Source organism: Cheilinus undulatus, linkage group 23, assembly GCF_018320785.1.
Source record: "Cheilinus undulatus linkage group 23, ASM1832078v1, whole genome shotgun sequence".
NCBI lineage: Eukaryota > Metazoa > Chordata > Actinopteri > Labriformes > Labridae > Cheilinus > Cheilinus undulatus.
Window position 1 is genome coordinate 19648005 of NC_054887.1, and position 25220 is coordinate 19673224.

The 25220-nt window shown below is 38.8% G+C and overlaps 1 protein-coding gene across 1 annotated transcript; it reads right to left on the reverse strand.

Moving 5' to 3' along the window:
- Positions 1-449: 449 nt before the first annotated feature.
- Positions 450-25095, reverse strand: ano6 (anoctamin 6). The gene is made up of 20 exons (XM_041780757.1): positions 24823-25095; positions 19656-19726; positions 19138-19266; positions 12691-12756; positions 12315-12602; positions 12101-12214; positions 11878-11993; positions 11652-11786; positions 11438-11543; positions 8453-8513; positions 8168-8313; positions 8012-8089; positions 7589-7817; positions 7324-7493; positions 7141-7238; positions 5409-5539; positions 4942-5147; positions 4624-4820; positions 4323-4428; positions 450-1988 (listed from the first exon to the last, which is right to left on the reverse strand). The coding sequence occupies exons 1-20, from the start codon at positions 24914-24916 to the stop codon at positions 1764-1766; spliced, it is 2766 nt and encodes a 921-aa protein (XP_041636691.1). The 5' UTR covers positions 24917-25095; the 3' UTR covers positions 450-1763.
- Positions 25096-25220: the final 125 nt, after the last annotated feature.

The following is a 25220-nucleotide window of genomic DNA, read 5'->3' on the forward strand; positions in this document are numbered from 1 at the left end:
CCCCTACTCCTGACTAAAGACATGGGCCTTGTTATTTTTTTCAACCAATATTTACTGTGCCCCTGGTAAGATGCAAAGATGTCCAGACCATGACTTGGACTGTGTCATTCCTCCTTCTTGCTCAATGGTGCCCTCAGGTGGTCTTATTTGTCATTGCATGCATTACTTCAGCCTCAATTTTTGGCCCAAACATGGATGAAACTTCTGCTCAGCACCATCTATGTTTCAAAAATACATGAAAACAACAGTGTTTGAGCGTTATCGCTCATACTCCAGTTTAACTGTGTCCAGATAGAACAGACCACTGTTGCTCTCTCTCTTTTTCCAGCTGCGGGTTGAAAATAGGACTGAAGAGCTTAAGTTCTTTGATAGCCATTGGTACTTTTCAGCATTATTAAACACATATTATCAAAAATTTCTTTTTTAGAATAAAGAGGAAAAAGTTTGTATAAAACAATTTAATTCAATTCTTAATATTGAAAAGACAAGACAGAAACATGGTCAGATACTGCTAGTATATAATGCTGTTTACATACATGGCGGTTATGGTACCATTGTTAGGCAAAAATACAGCAGAGGTATTGATTTCAGCATTGACACAGGAAAGACTCAATAATCACAGGGCTTTACATGCAGTCACAAAGCTGTGCAAAGGTCGAGGCACAGGATGGCATTGTCTATATACAGGCAAAGGAATCACACACTGAGGATACATCCTCAGCTGAACCTCTTCACAGGGATAAAACATTTCATTCAAAGTAACAGCTAAACTAAACTACACAACTGTAGAAGCTTTCAGTTTTATGAGTCTGTAAACTTGTAAACATGGCTTAAGCTCCATTTTTAAGGCAATGTCTTTGACAACTCACTTGTGTTGCAGTAGATCGCTACAACTCTTTGGTAACAGACATGGAAGAACACACAAAAACTCTTGATTGCCCTCCTTGCATTAAAAAGTGTTGCAATAATGTATTTGATAATACTGACACTTCATAAGAGCATTAGTTTATGGCAATCAATGAAGCAATGGCACTAGTTTGCAACTAGAATGATGGGCAATGGGCAACTTAAGACAGTGTAATGGTGGTGGTTTGGCACAAAGTATCTATCAGGAAAAAATATAAGCTTATGACGACACAAAATTCCTTTTTTAGCTTTTAGCTAAACATCAAGCTCTTATAAAGGGCCTACATTTCATTACATTAACTGACCAGTCTCTGTAATAATGACCGTGTATTTCCATCAGATGGTAAAGACCATATAATGAGTTTAACACTTGAAAAAAAGAAGCAAAAGGACACTGTATTCGGAATTTTCTGTTGTTTTTCATACATATTCCAGAAACAGTTTGTGCCATTCAGTCTGATTTACACCCCTGCTTCTGTTTTTCTCCAATATCGAAACCAGACTGCAAAAAGGAAGATCGTCTAGTTTCACTGGGGAAAAAAAACATTCAAAGCTGCGGAAGAGGACAGATGCACTGTTCATTTGCTTTAATATGCTTTTGACAAAGTCCAGAATTTAAAGTATAACGGTGGTTCCCCCTTTCGGTTTCCAACAGCCCTGTAAGAAGCTTCAGATGTCTTCGTTTTCACTTTTTGGTGAACATTTTCTGCAACAAATACATAATAGTTTCCAGTTCTTAAGGTGTTGGTCAATACTAAAGATGTGATTACATCCTGTTGAACACTGGATAGTCATGTATTTACAGATGAGTATCCGTTCTGTATCCCATCTTCCATCCGTCCATCGTGTGTCTACTGTCAGAAATCCAAAGAAAGTTCCAGCTCGTCCTTCACCTCCACCATCTCTGTGTCGTTCACACTCTCGTCATTGGCGGGTTTCAAACGTTTGCTCACCAGCTTCAGGTTGGTCTCGTGGAGGATCATCTGAGTCAAGTATTTCTCCCGTCTGATCTGCTCTTTGACAGTGTACGGGACATCCGGGATCATATAGGACAGGATGAACTTCGTAAGGTAAACAATGTGCTGAAAGGTAAGAAAGGCACGCCCATTAGTAGGTTTTAATAATTCATGTTTTCACAATCAATTTGTGAGAGAAGGCTGGAGTTATACTTGCTGTCTCACCCTGAGTTTGATGCATCTGGCTGTGTCATGAGCGTAATACTTGACCTGTGTTAATGGAGGATACTCTAGAGTGGAAGCTATATACAACTACCTGATGTGTGGGATGTAAACTACAAACATGACAACACTTGAAGAACTTGTGTTAATTCTGAGATCTGGACTCACCTTACATTAGCATCAGTAATCAATAGTAGCATCAGATCAGCTCAGACTGATGACCGTCTGCACTTTGTTTCTACAACATTTAAAGCTCCTGGTGTATTGGTTTGACTTGTGACCGTGTTAACTGGTGACTTTCAGCCTGTGAGAGTGTTCATAGATGTCACTGTCATGGCAGCTTTTCTAACACTTCATTTGTGCTTTTCTAAACATAGACTATAAAATGCATTGACTTTAAAGGGAATGTTGTACTTCTTGCAAACTATTCTTTTCTTTTGGATATGTTAGAGACAAAAAAATTGGCCAAATCTGCTCATCAGATATGCATTTAATGAAAAACTGAGGCAATAGAAATAGCCAAATTTGGTCAAAAGTCACCAGGTTAAACCGCCAATAACTGAACTGAGACAGCAACCTCATTTTCAGTATTTTTACAGGTCTAAACATCAACTTTTCTGTCACCATCTAGCTTAACAGACATGTTCATCTCTGTGTTCACTATAACAAATCATACACATGTAGACAGTTGTGACCTCAGTTTATCAGTTTGTCTTTTAAACTATTGTTGTCAAACCGAAGGGACATGTAGCAGCCATCAAGCATCTCAAGCCCATGGCAGATTTGTCATCATTTTCAAACCCATTGATAGACCATATAAAAAGATGGATGAAGTCAAAACAGTTAAAGCCCCATCTGTTGACTGACTGCAGAATAGGTCAGAAGTTCTGCTTCGTCCATGTAAACAGAGGGGACACAAGTCAATCTTTAAATTCAAAATACATGTTCAATACATTTTTCTCAAACATGGCTTCTGTCATTAATGTTAGAAAATTTTCTGATTTGTGTCCAAGTTGCCATTTTTCTAAGAAGCTGAGTTTAAATTAGATACTGAATGCAAAAAAAAGACTTGAACACCATAATTGGCAGCTGTACTGCTGTACTGACATGCAGCACTGTAATGCAGATTAGAGCAGTGGTTTCCAACGACTGTGCCAGCCTAGTCTGGAGAGGGCGAGTGCTAGCTCTGGTCAGGGCACCTTATGCTAAGCCTGGATCTGTTGAAGATAGCATTGCTGTTTGGTCTGTGATAGCCATGAGGTAGGGTAGGTATGGAGCAGAGTGTCTCAGTGTTGGCATGGTGGCTGGTGACAGCTAGCATGGAGAGAGGTGATGCTGGAAATCACCGTTCAGACCTCTGGAGGTGTTGTGGGACTAAATGAATGAAACACTGGCTAAAGGGGGTTCCCACTCAACAACCTGGCAAAGCGCTAGCTTCTTGCTGCCTATTGGTCAGCACTGTTGATTTGTGAAGGTGAACAGCTAGGATTTAACTGGGTTAAGGGACTTCTTCACTTAGAGCTTATCCTTTCTGTGGAGCTCAGAAACCCAGATCAGGGAGTGTCTGCTTCAGACCAACACAAGAATGTATTTAGCTGTATAGTATGTCAGGTAAGGTAACTTTAATGTATTCTTGTTAACACTGTGGCTCCTTAAGCTGATTCTTGTTGTGTGAACTCTGGTTCCTAGGGTGCACAAAAGTCTGATTTAAACTTCTGCACTGAATCTACCCTACAGCATACTCTACAGGTTCACACAGCCCTGAACCTAGGTAGACACCTACACATGTAGCCTGATATGCTACTTCTAAAAAATGTAACTAAGCAGCCCTGTGATTGGTCTGCTTGATAGCTTCAGGTGACTGCCAGTCTTTGAAAAAATGTCTTAAGGTGTATTTAATGTACTCTATAGTGAGATACATAGCTACAAACGACAACTCAGTTTTTTTAATTGATATAATTAAAATGGACACTAGATGGTGATTAAAATGTCATGAGGGTTAACTGGTCAGATGGTAGTAAGATCAGGTGCATTTCAGGTCACAGGAACAGGAAGTCAGTTGCCATAGGTGGTGGTGTTTCTTATAGTACGTGTTACAAACCAAGCACCGACATTGAATGTTTTTTAGTTTACATTATCATATAACATCACAGGGGTATTTTGGCTTCATATGTGTACAAAAGGAAGAGGTGGAGACATGATGTCCATCTTTATGAGCAGTCAATAGTTCATACTCACCTCCACAACAATTATAAAAGCCATTTTGGCAGCGATCACATGCCAGTAGTAGACAGTGAACTCATACTCTCTGGGATGCCCAGGAGGATACCGGAAATCTCGATATCTAAAAGAAGAAAGTATGTACATATTTTACTTTTAAACTTAGGAATATATCATGTATCATGTGCGTGTTGTCAGTTATTAATGTAAGTGGAGTGAAGTACTGTCACTAAATTTAGCAGCACTCTGTTTTTTTTTTTTTTTTTTATGATCAGACAATAGAAAATCTCAGCGTACAGTGTGAGGTGAATTCTTGTACCTGCATGTTGTGATGTTGTAAGGAGTGCTCAGTGGCCTGCTATAGTTTGAGAAATCTTTGATGTTGAATATAGACAGTGATGTGTTGATGTAGCCCGCCATTGTGTGATTCCCATGCTCTTGGTACGGGTACACAGAGAAAGACCAGTAGTAGACCAAGCGTGGGATCATGTCTGATGTAAAAGCGATGATCATGGCCTGTTAAGAGAAACCAGGAAAAAGAGTTAATGTAGCAGAAGCAGAAAACAGATTATGGTTTTTGTTTAGGTGGAATCATGACTACTTGGCATAGCTGTAACCAGTGTAAATAGTGACTTACATTTGTTGCAACAGCAAGTATAGCAATGCCTTGAAGAATGGGCTGCCAGGCGCCGATATCCTGGGCTTTCTCTGGCACGACGCGGCGGAATTGAGTGGTAATTTTCCAAGCATCAACCCGGATCTCAAACAAGTTGTTGACCAGAGCCAGGACTGGAGCCAGAGGGAAGGAGGCCACGAACAGGGTCACAAAGCCAAACTGAATAACTGAGAGACAAGATACATGTGTTAGACCATGCTTCCCACAGTTTTAGGTTCTTTTTCTTAAGGCCAAAGTATTAGGTATTAGTGTGCTCGTGGCAGAGGTGTGATGCAATCTATTTTTACATTAGGACTCCTACACCTACAATCAGTAAACCGCTGCTGTATAAGTACCCTTAAGAGCAGCTTGTGCAATCAGTCCCAGGTGTGCACCTTTAATATGTGGCCAGTAAAGTGGCTGAAGAAGTATTATTCCTTTCCTCTTACCCATCTCAAGATATTCATAGAAGAGTCCAAGCTTTGAAATGGACTGAAGCTGATAGTCTTGCTCCCAGCGAGGGATCACCTTCTCTGGATCCACACGGGTGCAGTAACGGGATATCAGATTCTTCAACCAGCTGTGGAGGGTTGAAAGTGATACGTGTCAGTAACAGCATGATAACTGAGATTCTATGGAGTTTGTAAAGCAGCAGTTTTATGTTTGTTTGCTAGAGACGCTCTGTATTTATGAGCAGCTGTATTTTACCTTATCCTCCTAAGACCCTGCATGCTCATATGAGGACATTACATTTAGGATATCCAACTACATAGTAATAGTTTCTGCTGTTAGAATCTTTATGGTAATTATTCAGAATGACCATTCAAATTTCAGTAATTTGCTTGAAATGTTTGTAGAATCTGCTCCAAAAATGTAAGGAATTTTAATGGAAATTTTTAATGGGGAATTTGTTTGGATACTTAAGGTGATTTGCTTGGAATCTTTCAAGTATTTTCATGGACATTTCTGGGACATGTTTGTAAATTCTGGAGAGGTTTGGGTTTTTTTTTTTCGATTTTCGGGGGCATATGGCTTTGAAATGTTTTGGCATTTTCATGGGTATTTGGGAAATTTGTTTGGATGTTTGGGGGCGTGTTAAGAAATATTCTGTCAAACTGGGAAATTAATTTATACATTTTGTGAATTTGATTTGCATTTTTCGGGGTAATTCTTTTTTAAATTTTTATAGATATTTTAGGGAATTTGGATATTCATGGGGATATTCTGAATAGGTTCATTGGAGATTTCTGGGGAATTTTTCATTGAACTTTTTTTTTTGTCATTTTTATAGGAATTTGTGTTGCCTTTGTGGGGAGGAAATTTCTTAGATTTTTTTTCTTGAAAATTTAGTTTAATTTGTTGGTAATTTTGATTGGGATTTGGGGTGCGCCTGGAAATTGATTGACATTTTAGGGAATTTGAATATTCATGGAGACATTCTGGATATTTCATTGGAGATTTTGGGAGAAATTTGCTTTTATTTTTTTAGGCATTTTCAAGGGAATTTGAGATATTTGTTTGGATGTTAAGGGGGAAATTTGTTTGGAAAATCTCTGGCATTTTCATGGCAATTCAGGAAATAATTTGTAAATTTGGTAAATTTTATTTGAATTTTTTGAGGGGAATTTGCTTTGATTTTTTCCTGGAAAATTCTGGAAATTTAGTTTTGATCTGCTGGGAATTTTAATTGGGAATCAGGGTTGGTGTGTCCCTTGAAATTTTCAAGAATTTGAAAGGAAATTTAAGAGAATTGTTTTTGGATACTTGGGGAAATGTTTTATCATCTTCATGAAAGAAATATTTTGCAAATTTGAAAATACATTTTAGGAGAAATTTATTTTCACATTTTGGGAAATTTGCCTGAAAGTTTTCAAGAATTTTCATGGATTTTTTTGAAGGGAAATTTTGATTAGAATGTTGAAGCTTTATGAAAAAGTATCTCTGAAACATTTGGGGAATTTCGGACACTTTTTTATGGGACAATTACAAAATATATCAAAGAATTTTCAAAGATTGAAAAAAAAAAAATCCTTTTCAAACACATGGCAGAGATTTTAATCAGGTCACTTGAGCGGGAGAAACTAAAAATGCATTCCAAACAAAAGCTCTGGTCTCAGGAGGTTAAAGTAGTTATTGTTTTTATATTTAACTAAAAATTGGTTACACATTCTGATGTCTTACGGTAGCAAGACCTCTTGGATGTTGTTCCAGATGGCTTTTCCACCCATGATGATCGAGAGCTGTGTTGTCAGCTCAATGAGACAACCACCAGGATCACACTACAGGAGAACAATGATGAAAAAAGCAAGAGTCAGGAGTAAGAAGAGAGTGAATTACATGCACAGTTAGACTGACAGAAAATACCTCCTCGTTCCGGTATCTTCCCAAAAGATAGACAGGCTGTCCAGGATAGCCAACCGCTTTCCCTTTGGCAAAGGCAATGTAGAAACAGGAGGAGTAATAGTTGACGAACTGAAAGAGGAACATCTTCAGAGTCAAGCTGTTCTCGTAGTCTGTCTTAGTCCTGGGAAGCTCTGTGATTGCGCACAAGATAAGAAAAGGTTCAAACCTCTGATCGGCAAGTACATGCAAAGACTAAGAACAGAGAAGAAGCATGATTTAAACACACCAAAGTCTGTGATCCAGATGGCGACACGCTCATAGAGAATGTTAAGAATCATGATGACAACAAAGCTGATGAGGGAAGCCGTGACGGCAGTGGCCATCTGAGGAGTCACATACTCCTTTAAGGGCTCCAGCTCCTTCAGGTCCTGAGCTCTGAGTCTGGTGGAGAAGGCAAAAAAGGCGGCGAGGCGGTAGACAGTAATGGCCACAATGGACGCCAGGATCAACAGAATCTAGAAGACCAAGCAGCATTTGTAAAATAAGCTGAGAGAAAAAATTAGGCAAGGCTTTGACTCAAAGGTCTGATTATTTTCTTTCTATATTCTCTTTAAAAACAGGAATTAAGGATTTTTTATTTAATTGTACAGGGATAAAACATGTTGGCAAGATAGTTGTACTGAAATAAAATCTAATTCCTTTACAGTACCCAGAATAAGACAGTCCCGATTCCTATTGACACCCGAACACATCGTCCACAGGCTGTGTAAGGCACTTTTTCTTTTACCTAAATCAAAAATAAACAGTATTAAATACAGAATAGGAGTAAAATGATGTCTGATGTCTGTCTGTGTGTGAAAGTTACCCCAGTGACAGGATTTTTTCGCTCATAGATACACTTGGCTTCATATTCTGGCCGGGCTGGCTCTTCCTGTTCCAGAAACTCCACAGTGTCCCACTCGTACTCCAGCTCCGCCTGGTAGCGCTTCCAAAACTCCAGGAACAAAGTCACTGCAGCCAGGAAATAAACAGGAGCAGGAAATAAACAAGATGGGCAATGATGAGAGACAAGGAGATAAAACCACACTGTTATGTGAAATTAGTTAAAAGAAATGTAAACTGATATTCAAGGGATTGTGAAAAAACGTACCCCAGATTGACATGAAAACTGCAAACACCAGTGTTCCAAAGTTATCAAATATACAAAGTCTCTACAAGAAAAAGAGAAACAAGGAGGTTAAAGTCATCACAGTTATATCCTGCTTTTATGTGAGTTGGTTAATAACACATTGGTCACTGAGCCACAGGGAATAAAAGCAGCTGCAGACATTTCAGAACGGAAACTGTAACTGTGCTGTGTTGAGGCTGTTGAGATCTGCGTTTATAACATGAGGGCCACAACTGTGGCCTTGTGTGATAGCTATGGAAATAAGATGCTGACGTACAGTATGTTGACAGTTGCACGAGCAGATGAATATCCTGAGGTTCATGATAAAGTAATACTTTCTTTTTATAATAGCAGGCATTAGCCACAAAGCTAATGGCCATACCAGACTGAATCAAGCTGCAGCAGAAACCCCCTGAGTGAGAGGGGGGAATGAGAAAGGGCCCATTGTATCACTATTGAATTGAAGCATTCTTGAAGGACAGAATTAAAGAGGGGTTTTTGTCTATATAAAAGACACAAAGTCTTACCTTAAAAGTTCAGAGCAACAGCAGATAGCTGTCTGTTTCTAAACTCCTTTTTAGTTATAGAAGAAGAAATACTTTACTTTACTTTACCTCAAGAGGAAATTCAATTGTTAACACTTGCTGAACATGCTACAAACACACAGGATGAAATACATGTAAACAGGATCCTAAAGACTCACAATACTGGAGAAATAATTAGGATAAGACATTAATGAAGACTCATTCCCCACAGTGCACCACAGGACATTGTTCCTGCCTGTGGCTATTAGAATGTACAACTCCCCCCATCTGAGTGTCACATGCTCTGTCTGGCCTTGGACTTACCGCCTCTAAACATCTGTGTAATCCTTCACTGAGAGCTATCAAATTCAGCAATGTACTCTAAATAATTGACTGTTATGCATAAACGTTCAGTTGTTGCCATAATGTCTATAGTCATTGGTTAAATAGCTACATTAGAGATAATAATATATTACAGGGTAGCAGAGATAGGTTTTTATGGTTCGTCTTTCACTTTAAAAAGCTTACAGACAGCTCAGTGAAAGAGTAAAAAGTCATCAGCACATCGTATTATCAAACATTCATCTTTCACTGTTCCCTGATTTCCTTTTCAATCCATGACAAGCTCCTTTTTCCAGTGGTTAAGTTCATGGCATAATCTCCAATCTACCTATAAAAGCATGTCTGTATCCAAACAGGAAGTCAGTTACCCCTAGTTTAATAGAGTACAAAAATTCAAAATAATAAAAAAAAATCGGTTTAAATGCAAAATAGTGGCATCTTTAAAAGCAACAAAAAGGATGCAATTAATCCTGATTAACACAGCGCTATATCATATTTGCTGGCACAAAGGTAAAACTCATACTATCAGAATGTTTTAACAACCAAGAGAACCAATGTTGCTGACGCTACTTCTGTTGTTCCTTTAGGGAAGTGGTTCTCAACCTTTTCAGCCTGCAACCCCCAAAATAAAGGTGCCAGAGACCGGGGACCCCCACTGTACCTGAAGGTGGTTGAACACAGCCATGCACAATCAAGAATAGTCATGTGGGAGGAAAAATTAGGGGGGACAATGGGAGAGCTTTCTGGGGCCCAGCCAAACTGGGGGCCAGCAAAACCATGGTGTATTGTAAAATTAAGCTGTGGTATTTTATATTTAACCTGAATAATAACCACTCTTTTCAAAGAAACAAATATTGCTTTAATTCATTTGTGTATTAAGTAGCCCTCTTAAAGCTGTAAATCCTTTTGTTAAAAAAGAATTAAATACATTTAAAATAGCTAAATGGGTTAATAATGGCAAAAATGGTGGGAAATGTGGTGAAATTGGATTTTAAAAGTAGCAGAAATGGGTTAGAAGTACCAAAAAATACATTAAAGTGGCAAAAAACAACCACAAAATGGCAAAAAATGGGTTAAAGTGACAAAAAGGGCATATTAAGCGATAAAAGGGGATTAAAAAGTGGCTGAAATTGCGTTAAAGTGGCAAAAATAAGTGGGAATTTGGTGAAATGGGATGAAAAACTGATATTAACTGGCAAAAAAGGGTTAGCTTAGGCAGAAATTCGTTAAACTGGCAAAAAAATGGGCAAATTAAACAGTGAAATGTGGATTAAAAAGAGGTAAAGAGGGGTTAATATTGGCAATAATTGGTCAATAGAGCCAACAATAGGCGGAGAATGGCAAGATTTGGTTTAGAAGTGGCAAAAACAGGCAGGAAAAAAGTGGTGGAAAGGGTTTAAAATGGACAAATAAAGGGTTTAAGTGCCAAAAATGTGTTAAAATGGGCAAAAATTGGTGGAAAAAGTGATGAAAACAGAATAAAATTTGGCAAAATTGGTGTAAAGTGTCTGGGGTGCACAAATGGTCAGGTGGTTTAAGGTGTGCACCTTGTATGCGGGCAGAACAGGTTCAAATCTGGCTTGTGGCCCATTGCTGCTTGTCTCTCCCGTCTCTCTCATCCCTGTTTCTGAGTCTATCTGAGTCTATCTATCTATCCACTGTCCTCCGCTATCTAATAAAGGCATGAAAAGCCCCAAAAATGAATCTTTAAACAAAAAAGAAAAAAAAAGTTGGTGTAAAATGGCAACAGTGTAATTTTAATAATATTTTTAAAAGTTTTTTAAGGCATCTGGAGACCCCCTCTCAGTGACTCGCAAACCCCAACAGGGTCCTGACCCAAACGTTGAGAACCCCTGCTTTAGGGGATATGAAAAGACTGAATAATAGATTTTTGTAGACTGCATACTGAACATCATGCCCCAACCACGGTTCACCTGAGGTAATCTGACAGATTCTGAGTGCTTATGAAAGGAAAAGTGGCCATCGAGAGAGATTATGCATATAGACTTCTACCTAAGAAGACTAAATGCTGTAATAAAATCAAAAGGGAATTCAACAAGGAACAACTGATAATGAACGTTTAATATAAAATTAAACTTACTTTTGAGGCTTCACAGGTGATGTTCAACCTCCAGTATTTGCATTCTCTGTCACACTGTGGACACATCATGATTCTTCCTCCAATTTCAGGGTCACACACCTCTTTGCTGCAAGATTTTTAACAAATCACTACAACTGATTATCTTTAAACATCACATTAAAATTTATCATTTTAAGCTCATAATTTAAAAAAAATCCTGTTCTAGAGAGGGTACCTCCACGTGCTGGTTTCTTGAGTCTTGTATCCGTAAATGAAGCAGCTAAGTCCAACGACAGCAGCAATAGCGAGCATGATTGTGTAGAAACCCAACCAGGCAAAGTAAATGCCAATCTTCTCCCCGTAATACTTCCTGAGGAAGACAGAAATGTTTTTATAACAATGTCTAGAGCTTTCATGAGTTAAATAATAGTTTTTTTTGTGTAAAAGGGGTTAAAGATTGCCTTATGAGGTCGAGTGGTTGCATCTTGTAAAAGCTTTTGGGATGAGCCCATTCTTCATAGAGCAGATATCGCTCATTGGGGCAGCCCTCCTCTTTGGACTTGACGTTGAACCTGCACTGAAATAGCAAACAGGGAAATAATACAAACATTTTTAGCATTTTAACTGCATAAAATGATCTTCCATGTGGCTTTCAATAAACAAAATAGACTGTAAATGACTTACGTCATGGAGTGGATAGGCAGCTTTGTACACTCCACCATCCAGCAGCTTGGTGATGCCAAACTTCTTTAGGCTGCCTCGTATTTCATAGGGAGCACGACTCAGGATGTAATAAGCCTGAGGGAGGAATTTATACCTTAAATCTGTGTACTTCAGCTGTAAGCCAAACAGAGAGAATCAGACAACGAAACATGATTGTTAAGATGCTTTTACTTACCATCCTGCTCCTCATGGACGGAGTGAAGAACAAGTCTTTGTCCCTCACGTGGAAATACTCCAGCCGGTCTTTCTCAAAGGGGGCGGTGAAGTACTCGGTCTCCTTGGTAATCAGCTTCTCACTGGGGTAGAAGTATTTTGTGATGAAGGAGAAAAAGCACCATGGGGAGGGCTGGCAGGCGAGGTCGTTGGGCTGGATGGGAAGCTTGATGTGCAGGACTTCGGCGTAGGTGCACAGCACATCCCACGGCATATGGATTTTGACAAATATCACTTTATCATCTATTACCTGCAGAAGACAAAAGGAGATGTTTTTTTGAATGAGGAATTATGCACAAGACACATTCTGATAAAGGTGCCAGAGATAATATGCTGACTGATTTTGTCGCCTCCAGCTCCATTCCCATCTTCATCAGGCTGGCTTCAAAGTACTCTCGCCGTCTCTAAAGAGAAGGATGCAGAATCTTTTATTTACAACATTTATTTGAATAAATCTGCAAGTATCAGACATATTATCACCTTGTCAACCTTTATTTGATCCACTTCTGTCATTATTGCTACTTGAATGTGACCTTTAATTGTTGTTATTTAAAGCACAGTTGACAACTTACTCGCTTGGGCACGTTCCATTTCCATAACATAGTCTTTATTTACAGTGTACATAGAGGCGAAGCGTGACGACACCATGTGCAAGCTGGAGCAGGTTTTTGTTGGTTTTATGCAATCAAATATGGTGCTCTAGTGAAGTCAATGCTGAGTGCACTCTAAGACATACAGTCTTAAAGAGTGCAAACACAAATTTGTATTTTCAGTGAACCTTATTATGTTGCTTTCATTCTTTTGAGCACTTTTAAATAAAAAAAATGCAGAAGTCAAACAGTGTTTATTTTAAAGCTCCAGTGAGGAACTTTTCGTCTGTGCCGATTTTAACACTCCTTGTAATCTCTTCTGATATGTCCTGTTAACATGAAAGGTGTATTTTTAAAGGACCAGACTGTCTCATTTTAACAGTTAAATGCTTTACTTGTTATGATACAAAATGTCCAAAAAAAAGCTTTATATTGCAGCATGATGTGAATTCTCTGTCTGATATATAGACTTAAAACAAGATATCGGCTAAGACAATAATGCCACTCTCTATATTATATTTCTACTGATGGAAAACACTTCTGACTTCATCAGGTCATTGGTGAAAAAAATGTCAAATTAACTGATAAAAATACAAACCTTTATTCAAAAGGTTCTCACATTATATAGAGTGTGAATAAAAACCGAATACATTGATCTGCAAACCCTTTTCAGCCTATATTCAACTTTATACAGAACAAAACCCAAACACAAATTAAAGTCAAACTGTTAAACTTCTTGATTATTATCTTAGAAAAAAAACATTCTGAATTTCACGCCTGTTACATATTCCAAAAACACGAAAAGATGATCTAAGCATGTAAACAGGCTACTGTCCCAGCTTTTTTGGCAGATGTTGCAAGCTTCAAAGTCAGTATGTATGTTTAAACAAAGAAAAAAAAACACAAGAAGGTAAATCAGTTTGACTTTAAATTCGTTGTCTTTGTACTGTATTCAACTATAGATTGAAAAGGATTTATAGAGGACTTTATTGTTTTTATTTATTACACAACATCCCAACTTTTATGGACTTTAGGTTTGTAAATCAGAGAAACCAGGCTTAAATCTGAGTAAGAACCACTGACAGTATCATGCTTACTGACCACTAGGTAGTCTATTTGATAAACTATATGGACAAAAGTATTTGGCCACACCTGTTAATTATTGAATTCAGGTGTGCCATATAGATTTGTTGCCTCAGGTCCATATTACCCACATTATCAAGCCCTAACCCTACTCCTTAGCAGCAGTTTCAGAAATCAAAAACTAAAATCTAGAAATGATCAGTCCTAAGCCAAATGCTTTTATTTGCTGTTGCAGGTCAAAAGAGGCTTCAGTTTTAATTTCAGTCTGTTTCACACCCAGCTAAACTCCTCATGGGAGCCTTAACCTATGTCAGAAAGGAACTCCATTCATGAAGATTTTGTCTAATGTAAACATCTTGAGGCTAATTATACACTATTTAAAGGTAAAAATATATCTGACACAACCCACAGTAGCTACAGTCAGGGTAGAAAACAGTTTTGCAACTAAAGGGAGTAACTTGTGGAGACTTTTTTGGCTGACCCCTGAGGGCAGCCCTACATATGGCAATGTCTGTGTCTGAGTATGTCTGTCTGTCTGTCGGTAAGTAACTAAGTGAGTGATGCTTTTGTATGAGCCATATACTACAGAGTTGCGTTTGCTTGGACTGAATGCTGTCACTAATGGCTGCCTCAGGTAACTAGGCTCGAGTCATCATTTATGTATGGCTCATCCATACAGAGTTGCTCTATGGGCGGGGTTTACTCGTGCTGAAAGCCCTCTAATGGCTGCCTCCACTGCTCTGAAGAGTCAGATATAGCTATAGCCTCCATTTCACCAGAACTGGGCCACATTTCTGTATGACAAAGCATAAAACAACCCTATGAGCTTTTCATGTCGGGAAAGATCTTTTTACTCCTCTGCTGAGCTGCTCTGGTATGATTATGTGACAGTTGAGTGGGAAAAGGGAACTTGTTGTGTGAATGCTTGTGGACTAGCCGAACGTTAGCTCAGCCTTAGCCAGAACAATACATTTCTGCATCACAGCTAGCGCTGACAGCAACACAGAAAGCTTTCTGCAAAAGAAAATGAGGATGCTGCTCTTCTGCCCCCCGCTTTGGCATTACAATGTGACAGTTATGGGGTTAGTTGTTATATACAGCTAATGAGTTTTTGTGTCCCAGCTAACGACCAGCAGGCTTGTCATTAGCGGGGACTGAGCGCAGCGAAGCTTCTGTCTGAACCAGACAACGTGTCTGAATCCAAACAAGAGCAGAGAGCAACACTGAAAGCTTTCTGTGACAAAAAAAAGTTTTCTCTCCACTCTCGGTCTGATTCGGCACAGCTTTCAACGACCTCGACCGCTGTTGGGAGCACACACTGATGAAGAGTTAGCATGTGGCTACCACAAAGGGTTAATGGGGAGCCCACACAATCTCATCTAATAAAGAATTCAAGACATATCAGAGCGATCAGAATGGCTCATTTCGAAGATAACACCCACATCCAGCTAGCTAAACCAATGACCTGGGGAGTTATGGCCATATAGCGGAAAATGATGAGGAAATGTTCAGTAATGTAATAGGCGAAGCTAGCAGACTGCCGCTGCTAGGCTATCAGTAGCCTCACTTTAAAGCATTCAAACTATGCAATTGTCCCCAAAAACAGCGATCAGAGGGCATAATCAGATGATCCTATGCTGTCAGAGCGTAACACAGCAGTGTGGGGCTGATAAGTTATGATTTTGGAGAGAAAAGTACTAATTGGCACCGCAGGCTAAGAATAGCTATTCACATGTACCAACACAGAGTCTGCAGTGTCAGAGAACAGTGTTTAAAGCCAGCGGATGTGACAGCAGGAAGCAGAGCTGGTATGAGGATCAAACACATCCACTGTGGTCAGAACAGCTGAGGGTGGTCATTAAAGGGAAACAGTATGCCCCGAGGAAAACACAGGAGATCCATGGGCAGGTAATATCGGTCTCCACAGGTGTCATGGCCGCCGCTATGTGAACATAAAATTTAAGTGTAAAAAAGACCCCAAAACACCTCAGATCCCGGTGCTGCACCGTAATCAGGTGTACAAAATCACAATCCATACTGGTCTAGCTAATAATGGCCACTAACGGGGCACCAATCAGAGGACGCGCCATGGAGAAATGGAGCATTGAAAAGTTGAAGGCTGGGACAGCTGCCCAACAAAAAGACCTGCAGGAGGAGGTGATGTCACCAGTCTCACGGCGCGTAAACTACTAACAATCATGACAAAATCACTGCCAGAACACACGTTTCAGTGAGGCATTTCAACAAGCATCCCAGATAGTTGCAGTCAGCCACAAACTAGGTTTTTACCTAGTCTTGTTTGTGTGGATTTAGTTTGCTTTAGGATTACTCTAAATGAGGGATTGAACCACTCCTCCTCCAGCCTGTAGTGATAAAGCTCATGAGCCTTGACTTGCAACAGCTGTAGCAGCTCGCTTTATTTGAGGGAACTGGCCAAAACTGGCTTATCAGCTCTTGCAAGTGTTATCACAGATGTAATCTGTCAGCACACATTGAGTTACTCATGTCTGCAGAAAAGCAACAGGTTAGGATTAGAACACATTTGGGGTTTGATTGCAACACTGGTATCTACTAAGCGTGGGTATACAGTACTCCTACGTATTGGATAACACAATGGTTACAGTAGCCTATTGTGAAAGACGCCTGCAGCGACAGACACATGGGTATCTTTGATTTCAGTTTCTCACTTTCTGGTGCTCAAAGCTTGTATGGCATCTAAATGCCCAGCTAACATTAAGTATCCGGCTTCTCTGAGGAACCCGGAACAGCTGTTTGTTCTTGGATTTCCTATATTTAATCATGAACCATCAATGTCACATTTGTTTTGTGCAGATTTTTTGACCGTGATGATAACCATAGAAGAACTTCACAGTTAGATTTGTTTCCTTTTGTCCCCATCTTTTATTATGTATGCTGGGGGAGAAAAGTTGGAACAATTCTAGGGGCCAGTGACTCACAGGGGCCCTAAAAATATTACATCTTTTATTTCCAAATAAATTATTAATTTATTGCCATAACCTAAAGTGTCTGCTAACAACAAAGTACCAATTTCAGAAATAAATCAGCGCCATAGGCACAACCTCACTGGACATTATTTTCCTAATAATCGCTCACAGTAAAAACAATCAACTTTGGATCTATTTTGCACCTAAACCACATGTTTGATATCAACAGTTTCATTGTAATCTACAGATTCATATGATACCATGGATGTTGCACTAGCATCAAACTTAACCTGCTTCTTCCTTTAAGCACATGTTTTTAGACAGGTGAGACTATCCACTAATTTTCAGTCTAATAAATGGAAATTTACATTTTTATTTAAAAACTAACAAATAAAATAACATTTAGATTGAAGAAGATACCAAATACTAAATGTATTCTTTCCTAGAGGATTAGTCATTCTTATATAAGCCACTCTTTACTATAACACATTAAAACATGATAGAGTCATTAAAACACTAAAACAGATTCATGAAGTATGGTCTTTTGTGATTGGTTGAAAAGATCAAGAGTGACAACAGAGCCTTCTTTGCACGATGGAGCTGGAGCTTGTGCAGGATTGGTTTTTGGCTATAGAGGCATGGCCATCACTGATACGTTTCCATAGGGTCCATGATTCCTAGCAGTTTCTGAATGTGTAGACAACATCCTGTTCCAAATATATTAAAGGGACAGTGTGTAATATTTAGCCTAGTAGCATTTAATGAACATAACTTGGTAAAAAAATAAATAAAATACAACATTATTTATAAGTAGGCCTCTCTACATTTGTATTTTATCACCTGAATATATACAATTGTTCCATTTTTCATGAACTTCAAATAAGCCTTTAACTTTTTACATGGGGAGGGCCCCCTCCGTGGACTCCGCCATCTTGGATTTTTGCATCTTGCATTCAAACAGCACTACAGAAGGGGCCAAATAACAATATTATATTCCGGTGATTAAACACTTATTTAGAGAGGCCTATTTATAAATATTATATTCCATTTTTGCAAAAAATGCTACAAGGTTAAATATTACACATTGCACCTTTAAGTAGATTAATTTATCAGTCACTCAATGCAGAACATGACAGCATGTTAGCTTTAGCATCTGTGTTTAAAATCAGCACATTTGCAGCAATGTAGGCTGGGGGAAATGATCTTTTACCCCGCAGGATGCCCTGCTCCCAGCTATGACCTGACTGTATCTACTGTATCTATTCCTCACTCACTCTCTCTTAGCTTCCAACTCGAACAACTCTCCTATCTAGTTCTGGCATAAAAATCCCAAAATAAATCTTAAGAAAAAGAAGAGAAACAAAAAGATAAAGAGACTAATCTGATTTGATTTTCTGATTTAAAATCTGTACTATAAAGGAGAGAGTGATGGTCTTTGTTTGCACAACTTCCCCCTAGAAAACCTAAACAGAAGCTGAACTGAACAATCCATCATTGAAAATCGTGCTGAATGAACATGAAGTACGGCACAAAGGAACTAAAAGAAACACATTATACGCACAGCTGTTCCCCTTCCTGGATGATTAAAGAGGTCTTTTAAGTCAAATAATGCAGCAACTCTGTCAATAAAACCTCCCTTAACAAATAGGATCGAGTCAGTATCGCTGGTACTTGAACATAAAAGGAATATCTAATTTGAATTTACATCTTCATAAGACTAAAAGCATATTTCTCTAGTTAAACCCCATTTTATAACTTTTTATCTGCACTTATCTGCTCTGCATTAAACTTATGTTTTGCACTGGCTTAGATCTTTGTGTGCCTGCATCAAAGTTTTGGTGCAAAAAAATTCCACCTCAATTGCAAAAGGTTTATTTTTATCATCAACACAAATGATTTTCTACGATTTCTACATTTAAGAACCAGCCCTCGTCAGCAATGTCTTATTATAATTTTTCATCATATAGGAGTTCCTCCTTTCTCATTTTGAAAATTTCTCTTTAAATGCTATCTTATAGATGCAAAAAAGGTTTGAAATACAAGGAATGAGCAAACATAAAACCTTTTTTTGTGTGTAGATGAAGCTATATTTCTGACGCTTAAAAGTTTGATTTGATAGACTGATTAAAACCAAGCAGCTCAAAGAGATTAAACTCCACAAATTCACCTTGCGTCTCTGACTCTGGTGCCTCTTCTCAAATTCCTTCTTCTCCTCATCCTCGTAGACCAGGATGAAGTCGATCCTCCGGACGCCGTCATTAAAGAACAAGGAGTCAGGCTTGTCGTTAAACTCTGCCTGAAGGCAAAAACAAGGCTCATCAGGTAACTCCATGGCCTGAAATTCATACTCCTCTTCCTCCATGATGTTGTACATGATACTCAGGTAAAAAGGCCTGAGTGTGTGCGTTTGTGTCCGTGTGTATGTGCAAGTACTTCTAAATAACACCGACCTTGACCAGCCTTTTTAACATGTGATGCAGGCCATGCAGGAGAAGTGGGAAGAGTCAACAAACATGACACCCGCCCTTCATGCCTACCTCTCTTTCTTTCCTTACAATCAGACTTGTGACACCGCTGGGATTTACTAAAGCTCTTTCAACCACATGTAAGTACTCACATCACTCTGGTTATTACATTTGTGCTTTTGCATCTATTACTGGCATCAACATAATTGTTTCTACTTACCTGTTGTGCTTTGGCAACTATTGTTCCTTCTTTAATACTGTGATATGTTGGTAAAAACTCCTCAGGGTAAACTGTAAAAAAAAACATACAAAATAAAAATAAATGCACATTGAATATAATGAAGGCATGACAAAGAAGGAAAGATATTTTTTGTTATATTGCTATTGATAAGTATGTTCATGCATGCAAAACTAACCAGAAACAAATGGTTTCAAAATAATTCATGTCTTACTTTTTGTCCTACTATACCGCATGAAAATGAATGTAATGGCCCAACATTTTGTCTTTACTGCTTGTGTCTCACATCAGCTTGGCTGCAGATTAATGTAGATCTAATCATGTATTAATTTAAAAAAATGGTAATAAACAATCTCATTGTGTGCTCTTACAAAGGCAACTTTATCAAGTGCTAAATCACCAGGTTACGCATTATTTTAAGTTATGTGAATTGATGGATTACTGACAAACCACAGAAATGACAAAAAAAGGTCAGCCAATGTTTGTTGATAGTACAGGCAGCAGAGCTACCTGTATACTGTTTAGTCACCTGAGGGTATATGGATCAGAAACACAAAAACACATACATTATTCTGTACAGAAGGACACCTGCTCTACAGAATGTTGTCCTATAATATGGTGCGTATTTAAAGAATAAACCAACATAAACAAATTTTAAAGAAACTAAGGATTTAAATGTAATCTAGAACTGATCAAACATTTCTAGAGTTGTTTCTAGGTCCCTTCATGAGAATGTAATAACATGATGAGCTAATACTCATTAGCTAATAATAAAAGGTAAAACTAATAATAGGTAACTAATTACGTTAAAGTTTTTAAGTAGTGGGAATACATTTTTTGAGTGTGACTCAAGTTCAAATATATAACTTGCATGTTTCTCATCCATTGCAATCTTCCTTTATGTCTTTCATATATTTTAATTTGGAAAAATCATGCCACACAAGGTAAAGCTAATTTGATTGACTACCAGCAACAAAGACTGAAAGGTGCACTTTGACCCAGAAAGTGCTCTTCCACAGAGTTCAGGAGATCATCCCTGCTATGTTGTATTTGGTCCCCACGGGCCGGACTTCTTCAACTCGGTGGGTAACTTCACTCATGGTGCAAAAGTGTCTAAGGCCAAAAGGCATGCTGGGAAAACTATGCAGATTAACGAATGACTTTCAAATAATTTGAGTAAAATGACAAAAAAAATACTTGAGAAATGTGTTCTATCAATGCAGAGAAGTAGATCTGAAATAGCTCAGCTCATTTTTAAATTACTGTGTGGTCTCAGTTTGGTTTAAGGGTCACCAGTTGAAACAGGTCAAGTCTTAAATTTTTAATGCTATGTTCCACTCGTATATTTCTTTATACCTTTCTTTAGATAGTAGAGCTGCTTACAGTTTATTCCTTCCAGTGTTATTAAGAACTACCTGTTATAGTTTGTACATCAGCTGCTTTATTAAAGTGAAAATTCTACAATTATTTTTATTTATCTATTGATGCTGGATCTGTTTGTGGTGCTGACTGGGCTGTGAGGGTCTTAAAGCAGTAGAACAGGTGAAATAAAGAACATGTGTGTTGGCATGGAGGGCAGTGGGACGCCAGAGATGACTGTTCAGCCCCCCTGAGGTGCTGTGGGACTAGCACGATAAAACACCAATGAAGGGGGTTTCCCACTTAGAGTGCTGGCTTCTTGCTGTCAATACAGTTGACTTGTGGAAGCCAAAATTAAGGGCATGTTTGAATTTATAGATTTTTTCACTGAGTGTTTAGCATTTTAGGAGGTCAAAAGTATCATGGATACATCTAGGACTACAGATGAAATTAAGCTATTGGGCTAATTATGGCATATTTGTATTTACATGTGTAGAGATGTGTTGATAAATGTGCGCTGTCCTAATTCAATAAATAAATGTGTTTACCTCAAAGCGGGGAGGACAAAGTGAACCCAGGGGTTGGTGCTAACTCCCCACATGACATCATGAGGGGAAAATCTGAGAACGACTTGTTTCAGCACACATTTTCTGAAGGGGGGGGGGGGCTTTTTCTGATTCTTGGGGGTATTGTGATCAGGCCAGGGGCACATATTTTTGTTAGAAAAGCCTGAAAAAGTGTATTTTGCATAATATGCCACCTTTAAGTATAATTTTAGCTTTTTATGTTACAAAGTAATGCTAGCATAGGTTTGGTTAGCAATATTGCTCATGGCGTATTCACACCAGAGCTGTTTGATCCGCTTTAAACAAACTCTGGCCCGTTTTCCTGGAAAGTCCGGTTCATTTGGAGTGGTGTGAAAGCTCACAAGGACTCTGGTGCGGCCTAAAAACAGGGGGTCTTGGTCCGCTTTCAAACAAACCCTGGTGTGGTTTGTTTGAGGTGTGAAAGCAAAGCGGACCAACTTGTGAACCAAAGGCAGGAAGAGGCATAAGGTGTAATGGTATACAGATTTATATGTGATTTAATACACTCAAATACGTGTCGGTACATCGCTTGGTGTGTGTGTAGCCATAGTGTAGCTGGTGCTGATTTATTCGTCTTGTGTAAAGAACGAAATGCTGGACGGTTCACTGCCTCACTGGCTGCTCATTATGCCCAAATGCAAAAGCAGGAACCCCAAGACAGCGTAAATTTGGTGTTTTTTCATTGTTCATGTAGAAGAAGCAGGCAGAGGTTGTAGGTGTTCAGACGGTTTGGTCCCTTGGACCAAGAGCATGCATGTGAATGCAAACCAAACCAAAGGAAAGTGCAACATTGTTGCAATTTCTGTTCCAAAACAGACCGAGTCCCCCGGACTATCGGGTGTGAAAACAACCTTACTTGGAAGGTCAGAAACTTCAAACTCAAACTGTTATCTTGTACAGCACTTGGTTTGTGACCAAATACTTACAAACTCCATGACACTAATTTTCTGTAGCTTGTACTTAGCAAGTGTTAGCATGCTAACAAGCAACACTATGATGAACAGTATTAGCATGTTAGCAATTCAACGCTTATTCTTGGCATACTTGTACTCACATTTAGCTGATGTGTGACTTATTTCAGTAACAGTCTTTGAGTTTGAAGCCTTTACTCCCCTATTGTCCCGCAAAACTCAATGCTATTTTTGCTCTTTTTTTATACTCTTGTCTACATACCACAATGTTATGACTCTCTGGAAAAGAAAAGAAATACGTCACCACAGTGGCCTCAAAAGCATGAACTGTGGTGTTTCCCCATCTGCGGGAATTCATGCCACTGTCATGTAATGTGGAAAATCCTCCAGTCTTTCCATATAAGCCGGAGCTCTGTGACAAAACTCCCTGAACACAGATGTTGTTTTCCAAACACTGGCCTTAGTAACCCTCTGGGAAACTTAACCGTGGAATCACTCTGAAAATAATCAAATTATACTTTCCTCTGGCAGAGTTTCTCACCACCCTTACAGCCTGAACTCTAACAAAGCTTGTAACACTTGGTGTTTAGACATCAGATATGCTGGTAAGCCTGTAACAAATAAGCTGCTAATCCTTAATAACTGCTCCTTTAGGCTATTATTACCTTAATAAGGGCTTGTTAGTAACTGCCTGTAATGTGAAGCCATGTTTTAAAATATGTGACTCGTCTTACTGAAGGAAAAGAATATACAAAAAAACTTGTATCTAAATTCTAATTTTATCCCCATTTTATTATTTGTTAAATTTCAAAAATGCACACATGCTACTGAGTCATTCTCCCAAAGAGAAACAGTCATGACAAAACCTCTGCAAACTTAAATGAGTCAGAGCATGTGTCTGAGTCTTACGAAAAGCATGTTGAGTCGATGCCCACAAGCTGTCTGCTGTTAAATCTGCTTTCTTGCCACAACCCACCCACCCACCACCCGACTTCCTCTCTAGAGGACATCCTCCTTAACAACACGCAAAAACAAAAGCAGACCAAACAAACAGAAAAACATCCATCCTTTCACCTTTTATCTATATCCACATTCTGCCTTCACAGAAGCGTCTGTGATAAAAATCTGCCTTTTATGTGCACCATAAAGATGCACTTTTTAGTTGACGCAACCCTGCCATGTTGGTGCATGTTAATAACTTACTTCCTCTTGCAGAGAAAAGCTACATTGTTGAGCTACAACTACAAAAGTATCAGTCATTGCAGCATATGAACCTGTGATAACATCTGAAAACACTAGATGTTAATAATTCATGATAAGTGGTTCAAGGGTCTAAACAGAGTGCTATGCCCTGTTGTGATAGTGTGAAAAGCATTTATCATTTTAATATGAGATAGATCCATACACATTCCATTATGGGCAAGTATTTACAAAATGAGAATACGTCTATTGAGGTGATTAAGAAATAATACTGCTACAGCATAATAAATCATCATGGATATGGCCATGAATGCAGACATGTTAGTTAACAGCTGTGCAAACACACAATAACTCTACTGTAGCTTTTTATCACTCTCATCCAAAGTTAACCAGAGGTTTCAGTCTGCAGCTTCAGGAATTTAAAACATGCAAAACAATAATAAAGGGTGAGGAAAGGTACAATCAGTGTAAGCCTCTATTCATGCAGCCTGACATGTACCAGGCATCTATGAAATGTGCAGCAACTTTAGCTGTTCTTTAGGTTAATTTTAAAGAAAGAATGATTGCTCAATATCTTATTTCTTATCAAATACAGTGGTATGAGATGTGAGCTAGTTTCCTCTTCAGTAAGTGTGCCACACCCCCACTGGAGCTGAGTTTTTTTGCTTCACATGTCATGTGCATCATCTGAATCTTAAATGGAGTATCTTACAAGTGTCTGTAATGTATTAAGCCTTTAAATTTTGCTGCACAAGTGGGTTATTTTTTATACAATCATCAAATTTTTTTTGTACTCAATGAGGCAGAATCAAGAGTGTTATAAAAGTAGGATGGGGAGTGGACCAAATCAGATCTGTCTAAAAACATAGGCTACTTTCAGCCTGATTTATGGTTACACTCTTATTAGCAAGTTTTAAAAGGTGTTAGGGAAAAATACACCTTTAAAGCATCCCTGATACTGATCAGAGAAGGGTTAAATATATTGCTGCTTCTTACCCCAGAGATGGCTAAGCTTGTTTGTACCAACTTTAAAGCATTAATGATAAGTTTATAAAGTCAGGACACCTATACTATAGAAGTCAGCTCTCTTACCTAATCCTTCGTCTATCATGCCCTCTTCAACTTCACCCTCCATCTCCTCTGTCTCTGTCACGGAGTCCATCTCAAAGATGTCGTTGGCGCTCATAGTCCTAATCGGAGAGATCAAGTCACATCACTGAAGAAGAAAACGTTTTAAAATCCTGAAAGACGACTGTGCATCATATTGATTTCAGAGGAAAGCCCCGTCCCCCGCTCTTTCTGTCTTCGTTTCTCAACATCGATTTAGACGGATAAAGTTTCCCTTCAAGTTGTGACTTGAAGGAAATAAAAAGGGTGGGGCTGAAAGAGGAGGAGGAGGCTGCTGTAGCTGTTGTTCAGCCACATTTGACAGATAAAGGTACGCCCACTTCTCATTCTCATAAAGGGCTGTTGAGTTTAACGCAAAGAAA